The sequence below is a fragment of the Cibotium barometz genome, chromosome 63 (genome assembly GCF_041138505.1).
Source record: "Cibotium barometz isolate CiBa-2024 chromosome 63, ASM4113850v1, whole genome shotgun sequence".
NCBI lineage: Eukaryota > Viridiplantae > Streptophyta > Polypodiopsida > Cyatheales > Cibotiaceae > Cibotium > Cibotium barometz.
In genome coordinates, this window is record NC_141108.1 from 1599491 (window position 1) to 1614225 (window position 14735).

Consider the following 14735-nt stretch of genomic DNA (forward strand, 5'->3'; position numbering starts at 1 on the left):
ATGTCATGTGCATCACTTACATGCGTGCCATGCAGCTATGATAATCAGCATTAACAGACTCAAGGGCAGATTTAGGAACTATTAATGTCATGTGAACCTGTTGTACTAGGGTGCCACACGGACTTAACTGGGCAGCAATACACTGTCAATTACCTTTGGGATGAGCACTTGTAAGCCCATTGGGACCTTTTGGGGCCAGGCCTCCGCAGGGGCTTTCAGCATGTTTTGGACACTGGGGTGATGCCGCAGAGCTTTTCAGAGGGCTTGATCTATCTTATCCCCAAGGGGGAGGGAGTATCAGATGACATTCGGCATTGGAGGCCTATTACGATCCTCAATACTGTCTACAAGGTCTTAGCAAAGGCCTTGAGTTTGAGGATCCAGCCCTTCCTGGGGGGTTGATTCATGCTACTCAGACAGGATTTGTCAAGGAGCGCAGTATCCTTGACAACATCTTTACTTTCTGGGAGGCGACGGCCCGAGCTAGATTTCTTGGCGAGGACTTGGTCGTGATGCTTCTCGATTTTGAGAAGGCATACGATAGAGTTGATTGGGGTTTCTTAGAGGGGTGGCAGCTCTGTATTCCAGAGCATACGATAGAGTTGATCAGAGGGGTGGCAGCTCTGTATTCCACAGCTCGCAGCCAGGTGCTGATTGCAAGAGGACGGGGGCCGAGTTTTGAGCTGACCAGATCAGTCCGTCAGGGGTGTCCTCTCGCCCCTTTCCTTTTTCTCTTCTTTGCGGAGGCTATGAGTATGTATTTGACGGCAGAAGAGGTTGGTTTGAGAGGACTGCAGCTCCCAGTCCGGGGGGAGGACTTGCTTGATGCTGAGTTTGCAGACGACACGGGCTTATTTTTGCATGGCCATGAGGCCAATCTTATTCGGGCTGAGCAGTCGCTCCAGGTTTTTAGTGCAGCTTCGGGAGCATTGATCAATTGGCGCAAGACAGTGGCCTTTTGGATCAGTAGTGCTCCCACTCCGGCATGGAGCCCGGATCACGGTTTTAGATGGATTCCTCCAGGCACAGCAGTGCGGTATTTGGGATGCCAGATTGGCCTAGATTTGTCACCTGAGCAGCAGATTGCCCCGCTTCTTCTGAGCATTCGGAAGAAGCTATTGTATTGGAGTACAGCTCAACTATCCTTGGCTGGGAGGGTGGTGGTGGCAAATCAGGTGCTTTTAGCGACCATGTGGTACATTACGTCTTGCTGGATTTTCTCGAGCTCTTGCATCAGCCAGGTACAGAGGCTGATCAGGAACTTTCTGTGGTCTGGGCGGGACGGTCAGCCAGCTCGGGCAAAGGTTGCATGGCCAGTTATTACACTTCCGCTGGCTCTGGGCGGTTTGGGCATTATAGATCCAGTCGATCAGAGTAGAGCCTTATTGGGGAAGCTTATTGTTCGGGGGTTGCTTCCAGGCGCTGAGCCTTGGAAAGAGCTCCTCTTGCAGCGGCTGCAGGCTCGGGCGCCCCCAGCAGGGGGTACTTGGGCACCAGAGATTCGTTGGATCTTCATAGAGATGAGGAGGACAGGCCTCAGTAGAGGATGGGAGGACAGATTTGCTTTGAGTATCCTGAGAGCTTGGGAGCTGCTGAGACCGGGGGTCTCTCAGCGACCTCCTCCTTGTGTTGAGGAGCGGGCCAGACAGCCGCTCATCTGGAGCCCAGCGGTTCGCACGGAGCAGGGTCATATGCTGGGTTCTCGGCCTCGTCTAGCCTGGGGACCTTTAGCGGCAGGCCCAGCTCGTAGTTTTGGAGACTGGTAGGCTTTCTGCAGTCTACCAAAGGAGATCCAGGTGGAGAGGCTGAGTCACTTCAGAGGGGGGTTGATTATGAGGGATGATATTCAGGAGGCACTCACAGAGGAGTGGTTCACGCCTCTCGAGCCAGTGGCCCCACGGTGGATGGGAGCCTTTACACAGTTGGAGATCCTGATTGCTGTCAGAGCTTGCACTGAGGATGGCAGATGCCTCTACTATGAGATTCAGGATGAGGGCAGACTCCAGAGAGTGGAGGTGGAGTCGCCTTTGGTTGCAGAGTGCACCTTTCAGAGGATTCGGGTAGTGGCCGCCGCTTCTCGGAAGTGGCATATTGACCCCGACCCTGCTGATGTGCTCCCGGATTGGCGCATATGGGCATATGCAGCGCGCCCCTTGGCCCGGCTACAGTGGGACCCCGGGGAGTACGAGTGGCATGATCCTTATGCATCCCTTGAGGCCACAGAGATCACCTTTTTCCAGTATACTGTTCGGTTGGGGCGGCATATTTTGACGGCGAGGAGGACGGAATCTCCAGCGGCAGCGGGGCATTGGCGACTACAGGGACTCTCACAGGAGTTCCTGGAGGATTTCTGGGCTCGGCTCTGGGCTAGTCGACAGGCCCGCAGGATCTCGACTTTTCAGTGGCTGGTTGCCCACAGGGGCTCAGCAGTTGGCACTTGGCTTGTTTACAGTGGTCTTCCGGCGGCCTGCGTCCGATGCAGCCACCCTATGGAGACACAGAGACATTGCCTTTGGGATTGCCCTCAGGCACAGCAGATTTGGCTGCGAATGCTGCGTATTCTGGCCCCCCTCTCTCCAGAGGGTATGTTTACGTGGGGTGCCGCTGCTTGGTCGACTTCGTCAGGGCCTGCTATGGGCTATGAGATGGAGCAGGGCAGTCAGGCCATCAGATTTATTAGGGGCCAGCCTCGCCTCGTTCCGGCACCGGATTTCTCGTCCGCCAGCTGGACACAGGAGAGGGATTTACGATGGGAGCTCCTCAGCAGCCTCACCATCTGGTTCACCTGGAGGGCCCGGTGCTTTACGGCCTATGAGGGGAGATTGGAGCCACCAGCAGAGACTGTACGGGGGATTTGGCAGGAGTTGATCCACACCCTGCGAGGACAGTACGACCGCATCCGGGGAGACTCGGATGAGGCGATCTTACGGCGCCAGGCCTTTCACACCACTTGGCGCTGTGGCCCTTTCTACACCTTACACACGGGATCCCCCCGTTGGCACTACAGGCCACCTGTTTGGCTCTTCCCCCCCCCTATTGTATGATTTAGCCGCTCAGTTCTTTGTACTGATGCTTGTATTTTGCAGCACCTAGGGAGAGTCTCCCGGGCTGCCATGCTGTATTCGCTGCTCTGTCTCTCTTAGGAGCAAGAGAGATCTTTTGTAGCCCTACGGGCGTTTTTATATAACTAATGAAAGGATCTTTTCTCGGAAAAAAAAAAGTCTTTCATTGTGTCACAAGAGCCGGGCCAGGGGCGGTTCTCCTATTAACGACATGCCGTAGCGATTGTGGTTGTGACCTCCAGAGAGGAGGGGTCAATGTGCCACTTGCGGTGGTGGAAGCTAACTATCCGGTCAAGTCTTGTTTGGGCCCTACAACTTTGGACAATGTGTCCAAGGGTAAAATTGCCTACCCCATGTGTCAACCGTTGTGAGATAACAATCAACTCATAACATGTCTTGTTACATGCGGAAGCTCAAGGAGTCTTCTTTCAGCCCTAAACACATCCTAGAACATGCTGAAGCAAAAACGCAAACAGAAAAGAGAGAGGAGAGAGAGAGATAGCTGAGTATTCAGTATATTCATATGGTACAAAAAGATACATCAGTCTTTGCAGCCATAGGTTGCCTCCTTGAAAAGGTAGTACACCTAAAACTAAGCCTAGTTCTATGACCCAGCCAAACAATGGCTGAATGCCTGAAATGATGAGCAAGTATGCCTTTTATAGGCACAACATGACCATGTAAACTGGCCGACTGCTGGTCGGCTAGCTTCTTGAACAAAGCTTAATCATCATGCTGCAGCCGACTAGATATAACCAGTAAAATGCTGGCCGACAACCCCTCGTATTCATCCACATTCAAATCCCTGCACAAACTAGCAACTCACGGTCCAAACTTCTAGTTTTGATCTGTCTTTCTTATTGCCTCTTCAGGACTAGCTTTAAGGTATGCCTATGCATGTCTTGCACATGACACCCCCCTCTGCTAAACTTGATGACGAGATTCCAAATTTGTTTCTTGGATGACTGTCATCATCCCATTCTATTCCCGGAGTCCCCTTTGTCTTCCTTCCTTCTCTGGCAACCTTTTCACTAAACACCCGGCCCAGTCTCCAAATCCACTCTAACTCTGATGAAGATCTATGCATCTATTCCATCCAGGCCCTGTTCCATTCCTGCCCTGTCCATGAACACTATCTCTGGTCTTCTTTCCTGAGAAATGAGTTTGGCACTCTCACTCCACTCCTTCCAGGATCAACCTCCCCTGGAAACGTTGCCTGAAAGCCTTTCCTGGTGTGCCCCAAGTGGCACCCGACTCACAAGACTGCCATCCCCTTGGGCTTTGTGGAACACCACCAAGCAACCTCCTAGGAGTTCTTCCCTATCTTGTGTTCCTTGCCTTGGGCATCATACCCTTTCACGTACCTTGGACCTGCGCACCTTCATCTCGGACTGAATCACTGTTTAGCCTTGCTGAGCCTGATGCTCTGATACCAATGTTACATGCAGAAGATCAAGGAGTCTTCTTTTAGCCCTAAACACATCCTAGAACATGCTGAAGCAAAAACGCAAACAGAAGAGAGAGAGGAGAGAGAGAGATAGCTGAGTATTCAGTATATTCATATGGTACAAAAAGGTACATCAGTCTTTGCAGCCATAGGCTGCCTCCTTGAAAAGGTAGTACACCTAAAACTAAGCCTAGTTCTATGACCCAGCCAAACAATGGCTGAATGCCTAAAACGATGAGCAAGGCTGCCTTTTATAGGCAGGACATGACCATATAAACTGGCCGACTGCTGGTCGGGCAGCTTCTTGGACAAAGCTTAATATTACATCATGCACCCGACTGGATATCACCAGTAAAATGCTGGCTGACAGCCCCTCATATTCATCCACAATCAAATCCCTGCACAAACTAGCAACTCAAGCTCCAAACTTCTGGTTCTGATCTGTCTTTATCTTGTTGCCTCTTTAGGACTAGCTTTGAGGTATGCCTATGCATGTCTTACACATGACATGTCTAGCCTACTTAAAATGTGGCCTATTTGGCAATGTGCCAAATATTATCTACGTCTCTACACCACCTAGCCTCTTGGACGTGTGGACACGTGGACGTAGCTGCTCAACCATGGCTACTCCTCATAGTGGGGTGCGTAAATATATGGCTATAGCAAGATCCCAAAGAGTACAATATGAGGGTGGAGCATTGATATCCAACACTCTTTTGGACAATTCTGCATAGCGCTTATGCAAGGTATCCACGCAATGTATTAAGGGCTCCAAAGGCAGCATTTTTTTACACGAACCAAATCAGTTTGTTTCACAAGGCAATAATTCAGCACCTCTATACAGTATATAAAAGAATTTTTTAAGCACACCCGGCACCTTAAGTACAAGAGCAACTAGATAAAGTGTCTTTTCCATTTTTGTTTGTAGTCATAAACATCATCTAATCACTCTGCATCTCATATAATCATTACTAAGCACATGAAAGCCACAAAAAATATTTACATGGTGATGCTAAACTAGGATTAATGGTTTTTGTACACAGAAACTAGGGTTTCTCCTTTCTCCTTACCTTTCTGTCTTCATAGCCATATTCATCGTCTGAGTACTGGTCCTGGGCAGGGTGCGCAAAGAATCGGGCGCGTGCAGGGTGGAGAAGTCCTTGTGCTGAAGTAGCAGCGCCAAAGCTCCACCTCCGGAAGCCAGAGAACGACAGCAGTCGCTGCATTGCGAGCTGGACGAAAGCTGAAACAATTTGGCAATGCGTTTATGGTTTTTGGGTGTGTGCAGACCAGAGGTCCAGGCCCATCACGCGGTCAAAGGGCTGTCCACGCTTGGGAAGGTGTATGAGAAGGGACAAAGATAAGGCAAGTGTTTCTTGTCCTATTTTGTCATTTTCCCTGAGGTCAAACAGCTTGCAAATGTTGAAAAGAGTGGGTGGGACACAACGGTCCAAATATACACCCAAAATCTTGCTTTTGGTGGTTTGAACTAATTTCTCTGGTTATTTATTTTTGGAAATTATCAAAACAAATCCTCCTTTTTTGGCAAGTTGTACACATGGCTCTACATGTAATCTCTACCAGTTATACTCTCTCTCTCTCTCTCTCTCTCTCTCTCTCTCTCTCTCTCTCTGCCCCTTGGGTTCCAACATGTAGTCGACTCCCCCTCTTGTTATTCACACGATGTCTCTCGTATATAGTGGCTCATAGGGTGTATCCATCTATGTCTCACACTAGATGAGGGAGCTTATGTGAGTCGCTTTCTCTATATAAGCGAATGGTTGCACCATTGGGGAAGGGGATTCTATATGTTGCCTCTCCCTCTTCTCTTCTTCTCTCTCAAAGGCCAACAGTCATCACAACAGAAGGAGATGTTTGTGGATTGCAACAGATCGGGAGATGTTTGTGGATTGCAACAGATCGGGAGTAGGCAATAAAGCTACAGAGGAGATGAATTGGGGAAGATCCGAGGATTTCCGGCTATGTAATGGGTGTTTTCAAATAGTCAATCCACTCATGTGGGTGTTCATTCAACTCCTAGACCCATACATCATAAAAGATGAGAAGTGCACGATAGGCGAAGCGAAGCACTCAATTGGTAGCTAACCATCATGATGATAACCAGTAGTACAAGTTTATTCAAATGGACAACTCTTACAGGAAATGCGATCAATAACACGTGGATTTGGGTCTACATGCAAGCAAGCTTATTTACACAAGAGTTCCCCCCTATAAGTAAATTGTCATCCCATTCTCTTTGCAGCGGTTTCCTCACATGAGCCCTTCTTATGCCCGAACTACCCTTATTACTTGTGAATGTAATACTGTTCCTACAATTACTGCTAACGAACCTGAATCGGAATTGGTAGAGGGCAGAGGTGAGTGGTGGTTTGGAATGGGTAGAGGGTAAAGGTGAGTAGTGGTATGGATTCATGAATCATGGATTCAAGGAACATACAAATCGAGGCAATAGGGAGGCGAAGAAAAATGGAGTGCATGCCACCCCATGATGCAATACTAATGACCTAATAATTTCTTTTCACATTATTCGCACCGGTTCTAGTAATTTACCAAAATAGAGTTTCAATTTGAACCCATTAACTAGCTTTCGCGATTTCACACCATCTAATGATATTTTCGCGCTTTCACACCATCTAATGATGTTTTCATACCAAATTTTATGGATATCTAGTAAGGTCCAATCCACCTTAGCTTGAGCTTACCCGAATGCAGACCCATTTTGGAATTGAATAATAAAATTGAATCACCCACATCAAAAATCTTGAACTTTGTATTTCAGTCCACAAAAAGCTTCTGACGCCTTTGGATGACGTTAGCATTCTGCTACTCTGAAGTCTCTTCTCCCCCACAGTGCCACCAACTTCTCCAGACGAGGCATGACTGATTCCTCTGGAGAAAGTCTCTGAGTCCCTACTACCCAAAAACTGGGAATGATGAATTCCATTAGCACAACTACTTCCAAACCATACACTCATGTGACGAAGGAGTGTGACCTGTTGCCACTTTATAAGCTGTGTAGAATGCCCACTTTATAAGCTGTGTAGAATGCCCATACCAAATATAACTTTTGGTGCCAATCTGTCCAATTCTGATTAACAATCTTCTTCAAAATTTTGTACAGCATTTGGTATGTGTATCTAGCCCCATCATTTGGTATGTGGATTTAGCCTCATCATTTGCTTGTGGATAATAAATTGCGGACTTTTTATGAATTATCATATGATACTCTATGAGTACTCTTGATGACCTCATTCGACAAATGTCCACCATGATCACTACTAGTTCAATTGGATAGCCAAATTTGGTCATTATCATTTCATATAAGAATTTTGCTACCGATGTAGCCTTGTTATCTCTGAGAGCTTTGGCTTCAACCTACTTTGTGTAGTAATCAGTGGCCCAACTAGAATGTATTTATTGCTAGTTCTTTAAGCTCGAAGCTTGAAAGGTCCTACAAAGTCCAGTTCCCGTGAAATTCTTCCAACGGCAATATCGTATTATGCAACATTCTATCCGTAACATTTGGCTAACATAATCGTTGCCAAAAGTCATAGGCTTTAGCAAACTGTCAGGCATCTTTTAATACTATGGGCCACCATAATCCTACTTGAAATATCTTCTAGCTTGTAATCTCTTCGAAAAAAATGTCCTTCACTGATAACTTGATGTGCTTCTGTACTACTCACTGCAACTTTCTCATGATCTTGAACACATCTTAAAATTTGATCCAGGTCCATTTTGTACAGTTGGCTTGCAATAATTATAAAAGTTCTACTACAGAGTGCCAGCCTCTTCCAGTGATCTCTAGTCATTTCCTCCGAAAATGCTCCATTTGCCAAGAACACCAACATTTCCTCATACCACATGTTTGGTGGAGCATCAATAACAAATAGCTATGCATCCAAATATTTATCTGGTACGTCGTTCCGATGGTTCTTTGGACTCAAGTTGGGACAAAAAAATCTACAACTGCATGCTCATTTCTAGGCCTATGTTCTATGGTAAACTCGAACTCTTGTAATAACAACATCTATCTTGCCAAATCACCTGTTAGATTAGGCTTGCTCACCAAATAAACCAATGCTTGGTGATTAACATGAAAAACAATACGATTGTCCAGAAGATAATGCCTCAACTTATTAACTGAATAAACCATGCCCAAGGTTTCTCTCCCTATTATGGAGTTATTGTTTTCTACAGTAGACATAGCATTCGGCTTGCATGATAATTAGGTGGAACCATCCTTCTTTGGTTTGCTGCATTAATGCACTTCCGATTGCACCATCCGATGCATCTACAAAAACATGAAATAACCTCTCCCAATTCGGAGGTTGCACTATTGGTGTTACTGACAACATCATTTTGAGATGTCAGAATGCCTGCTCACATTTATCATTCCATATGTATTGAGCATTCTTGTTTGTGAGTATAGATAGTGGATATGCCGCATGTGCTAGATAACGAAGGAAACTTATGTGCCATTTCATTTGCCCAAGAAACCTATCCAATTCTTTGATGTTGCATGGAGCTTAAAGCCTAACTATAACGATCACCTTCTAGGGATCCACTACTAATCCTTCCTCTAAAACTATATGTCCAATCAACGCTCCACTTTTCTAACTACAAACTTACAAAGGCACATTTTTCCAGATTCAAGCTCAATCTGGTTTCTTGGCACCTCTCTAGACATAGTGTCAAATGATGAAGATGCTTCGAATCCTTCCCAAACACGCTCAAACCATCCGCAAATACCCTCATGAATGTTATGAGATATTCATAAAATATTTCATGAACCATTCTTTGGAAGGTAGCTGATGCATTCTTTAATCTAAATGTTATAACATTGGAGGCAAACACCCCCCATTCTATGATGAAAGCTATCTTTTCTTTGTCTTCATGTGTCGTGATTTGCAACCACCATTGAATCCATCCAGAAATAAATACATTTCATGACCAACAACAACATCCAAAAGAGAATATGTGAAGGGTAATGGAAAGGGATCTGTGATAGTGGCTACATTCAGATTCTTGTAGTCCACACATACCCTCAACTTCTCATTTTTCTTGGGGACAATGATAATTTGAGGCTCGCAATTTAGCTTCGTCAATGGGGTAAATGAAACCTACTTTCAGTAGCTTATTAATCTTTTCTTTAACTTGGCAGGCATGATTTGAATTCATTCAGTACCTCTGCTACTGGATGTGTAAACCATCTCTTCCTTAAAATTGATTTTATGTTGTTCAAAACTAGGATCCATACCCTTCATGTCTATATAGCTCCAAGAAATACATCTTTATATCTAGAGAGCAATTCTGGCAATTCTGGCAATTTCTCCTCCATTCTTCAATGATTTAGTTTGGCACTTCCTCGAACCATTCAAGGTAATTTGAGATAATTCATCTTCTTGCACCCACTTTTGTGCATGTCCTCTTCATGCACTTCTTCCACAACAATTAATGCTTCTTTCACTTTTGTGCATGTTCTTTTCATGTGCTTCTTCCATAATGATTAAAGCTTTAATCTCTTCCACACAACAATTACTACTTTAATCTATTCTGGAACTTTAACGTACTCTGTTTCTCGAAGAACCTACTTGACCCTATCCTTTGGATTTACTAGTACGCCTTCTCCCATCAGTGTCGCCACTAGGACTGGGTGTACTGCCATGACATCTAGCTCATATTGCATGACATCCAGCTCATATTGGGCAACAATCCAGTCCACATCCACCGCAAACAGGGAAACTAGATCTGGATTCTCCCTTAAGATTTTTCCTTCCTCATCATCCTCCACTCCTTCTAGCCAATTACATCCTTCTGCATAGAGTGGTCATATCGGTAGATCCACTTTTCCTTTGGAGAACACAGACTCTGTGACTTTTTTCTTCCCTTTGTGGTGGATGGTGAGCCAATCTATTGCTTCCCAGTTCTGGCAGATCTTCCCATGGCATAGCCACAGTCAGCCAAGCAACATCAGGGAGATGCTCCAAAGTTTTCCTTCATCCAAAGTATCACAAAAAGGATACCAGAAATTTACATTCAACCACAATGATTGCTTGGTTACGAACAATGATTGCTTGGTTACGAACAATGCTTGCTAGCATAACTTTGCACTAATTTGTCATTTTGAATGGCAAATGGCACCGACTACATCTCTATGATGCCTAATCTATGGGCCATTTCTTCTAACACCATTTTGACTCCAGATCCTTCGTCGATAAGGACACTAGACTTTAACCTTTAAATGGTACTGTGACCTTTGGGACTACTTCATCATAGTCTAGAACTAGTTCTATTAATCCACATTTTACTGCATGTACCTGGTTGTTGTTGGCTTTCACTTCCACCAATTTCTCCATAGGTACTATCCTTTTCAATAGCTATTGCCAATAATTAGGCACTAAACATAGGAATTGATCCATTGTAATGTTGAGCTTCATCTTTTACAAGCAAGGATTTCTCTGACGTAATTACAAACACGTCAATAAGTTATTAACTACAATAGCACATCAAGTTAACATTAATAACATTGTATTAACGTTGTCCGGTATTTGACTTGGAATATAGGTAAAGCCCACCGGGCTTTCCCTTTCTCCTACTGGGCTTTTTCTTTTTCTTAGTGGACCCACTGAGAAAAAGGAAAAGCACGGTGGGCTATTATTTAAATCTGTAAAGTTCCTTGATGGTTTCATATCTCATGTTTTAATAGTGGCGACACACTAGAGGGTGCTTCTCTCGGATAGATAGCCCTTATTTAGGCAGCTTAGGTAGGTGCTATTCCTGAGAAAATCCCTATGTTGTTTGTGGATTAGGTTATTAGTCCTATTATTAGACTGTTTTGGCCCTTAATACATATAGTACACAGTATGGATTGGAAATCTTGTTCTTCATAGGCGGTGGTTTTCCTTGATTTACTTTTGTATGCTATTTGTGCATGCTTTAGTTTAGACTTAGGGTTAGGGTCCAGGGACTACTTTGCGCTTTAGCTTGGACTAGTAGTCCTTTATTGGACAGTGCTAGTCCTTACTATAGAGCAATATTATTGTGTATGTGAGTGAGCGGACCATTTATCCTAATATTGGGCAGTTGTGGTCCTTTCTTGTATTGCATCTCTCGCTATAGAAAATCAAACGTGATTGATTTTACCATTTGACCTACTATTGGGTGTAGCATTGGTCCTTTTTTCTTTTGTTATCTCTATTTTGTTTTGAAGTGTAAGCTATTGGAGTATTGATCCTTCAATGGGTTGTGCTTGGTGTAAGCTACTTGTTTCATATAACTTATTTGTTGTAGAGTGTAGTTTGGACTATGAGGCCTTTGCTAGGCTGTAGTGGTCCTTGCTAGTGGTGATTCATATCTTGTTCCTCTTTCTTTTGAGGTATGTTCTCATTTTTTATGGGTTTTTGGACATGTATGATATACTTTTGTATTATATTGTCTTACATCTTAGTTATATCGTATTGAAAGGTTTTTTCAATTTTAATTGGCAAAGAGTACGTAGTATATTTATGGAAGTCTTTTAGAGGTATAAATGGTAAAAGGGTTTTTTTACACAACTTATAAGATTAGTGCATAAAATGACATTTGAATCTTATTCTTATATTTATGGCATGTACATTTTTTAATAAAACCCCTATGGCTTGCAAACGTGAGTACATATATCTAGCATGAAATGGATTCCTCAGATACACATGTATTGCAATGTGAGGCTTCTCCAATTGATATATATGCATGTCCACCAATGACATAGGGAACATCCGCTCAGGTGCACAACATTGGAAAGAAAAAATGCGTGGACCCGAGTGGTAATTTTAGAAGAATTTATGTGGCGAATTCATGGGGTGGGAATGAAATTATTGTCATGTACGTAAATCAGGAGGCATCCCACGTATTAGGAACCATTTTTGTGGTAGTATTAAGAATCATGTAGAAAATGTGATCATCCGGTAGCCAACACATTAAAATGAATAAGATAATTGATAGAGGAGAGTGACAAGGGAAAAAGTCTTAAAGTGTCCTTTGCAAATTCTCATCCTCTTTACATGCACCTCAATCTCCTTCTAAGGCTTCTTCATGGCCATTCTCTCAAAATGTTAGAGATATAGTTATAGAGCAAGAAGCTACAAATGTGAATGTATGTGGTCAGGATCAAAGAGAATGTAATAGAGAAATGGAGAGCACAACATCCTCGTGGCACTTTGGGTCACATGCTGGAAGTAGTTGTGTTTATAACAAGAGGCAAGATTTGTTGCAAGAATGCTTTCATGTAACGGTGCTAGAAGAGTCTCAATTATCGCTAGCCAATGATGCAATATATTTTATTAGATCTTTGACGTCTATAGTCAATCGAGAGGAGTGGAAATTAGGATGGAAAAAGATATGAGAGTATGGTGCTGGTTTTAGTCCTCCCTTATATCATCAAATGAGAAATTCTTTACTGGAATAAATGCTATGCAAGTGTTAAAGAGAGGGTTAAATAATTAATTTTGGACAATTTATTGATGTTTGGATGTACAGTTGTTTGTGATGGATGGTTAAATGTGTAAAGGTGACCTCTCATTAATGTCATGCTTGTGTCTTCTCGAGGTGAATGTTTTATCAAGGTAGTGGACACCTCATATCAAATAAAATCTAGTGTATATATAGTTGACGTTCTTGCACATGTAATCAAAGACATGGGTCCAACAAATGTTATTCACGCTGTCATGGTGGATAATGAAAAAAATTATCGATCTATTAGCAAAATATTAGAGTCTTGTTACACACACATATATGCATGTGGATGTAATACACACTCTTTGAGTCTAGTAATTAAATGATTGGTATAAAAGTGCAGTTACAATTTGGTTCAGAGAGATACTTGTTGAATGTAGGGAAATTCTGAAATTTGTGCTTAAGTATCAAAGAGTGGTCGATATCTACATATTGCGTATGACATGGATGCTGAAGCTACTTGTAGAAATAAGGTTTCGCACTAACTTTTATACATTCGGATCTCTCCTCTAAAATAAAGATGGGCTACAAGAGACATCTATGTGCATTGAATTTCGAAAGCGGGAAGAAGTGCAGACATAAAAGGTGTGCTCAAAGGTTACAACCCTTCATGGATTGCTCAAACAAGGCTCTTATTGGCATAGAGTTGAAGATGTATACCATGTTATGATGGTCGTTATGTATGTCATTCGAGCTTTGGATACACAAGGCCCAAATATGGGTAAAGTGTGGATGACAATCTAAAGCCCATCTTAGACTTCATTATCACTAAATTAAGGGCACCATTTACTAAGCAATGATGACTCATATTACTAAGACACTTGAGTATTATATGGGCTTTAGCTCATAGCATAGTGTGGCTTCTTATTGGTCCATGAATATGGGATGCCGAAGAAGAAGTATTGGATGATTTCTATGATGTTGTCAATTTAATGTATCCTCACTTGACAGCCGCCAACAAGTTGTGTTCAAGAATTGTTAGAATACAAGTTAAAAGAGAAAAAGTTTAGCGGCAAGTTTGTTAAGGATCTAGCAAGAGATCAACCTACATGGAAGTGATGGATTCTAAATGGGACATCTTGTGAATTTCTAAGGCCCCTTGCATTGAAAGTGCTTGCATAACGTGCAACAAACTCAAGCTTTGCATAACGTGCAACAAACTCAAGCTTTGCATAATGTGCAACAAACTTAAGCTTTGAAAGAAATTAGAGCACATATAAGTATACGCATAGTACCATTCGCAATTGACTTCTCATAGATAGGGCAGAAAAATTGGTATACACGTATTGCAAACGAGAAGATCTTGAAGCACTTTGAGAGTGAAGATTACAAAGAAGATGTTCCAAGATGGATATACAAATACGCGGATGATGCAAATGGGGATATCGAAGAAGAGGATTTGTAGAATGTTGATTTCTCTTTTATGATGGGTACACAATAAGAAGTAGATGAGAATTTGGAGGTAGATGATCAAAAAATTGAACAACATCTACAAAAAACAAGACATCGCTTTACATCAGAACCTGAAACTCCTAACGTATGAGTTCAATATATGTTCTTATTGATTTAAAACCAACTATGAACAACATCTACAAAAACAAGACATCGCTTTACATCAGAACCTGAAACTCCTAACGTATGAGTTCAATATATGTTCATATTGATTTAAAACCAACTATGACAATATGAAAGCACAAAGAGTGTAAACCCAT

General features: G+C 43.1%; 1 protein-coding gene across 4 annotated transcripts in view; it reads right to left on the reverse strand.

Annotated features, from left to right (window-relative positions):
* Positions 1-5933, reverse strand: part of LOC147603557 (DExH-box ATP-dependent RNA helicase DExH3-like) — a 57942-nt gene extending 52009 nt beyond the window's left edge. For 3 of the 4 annotated variants that reach the window (XM_086796253.1, XM_086796252.1, XM_086796255.1), the window contains exon 1: positions 5580-5933. In XM_086796253.1, coding sequence (XP_086652379.1) covers positions 5580-5735 — 156 coding nt within the window. In that variant the 5' untranslated portion in view covers positions 5736-5933. The remainder of the gene's footprint in view (positions 1-5579) is intronic. The other variant, XM_086796254.1, reaches the window with a different exon arrangement.
* Between the last annotated feature and the right edge of the window lie 8802 nt (positions 5934-14735).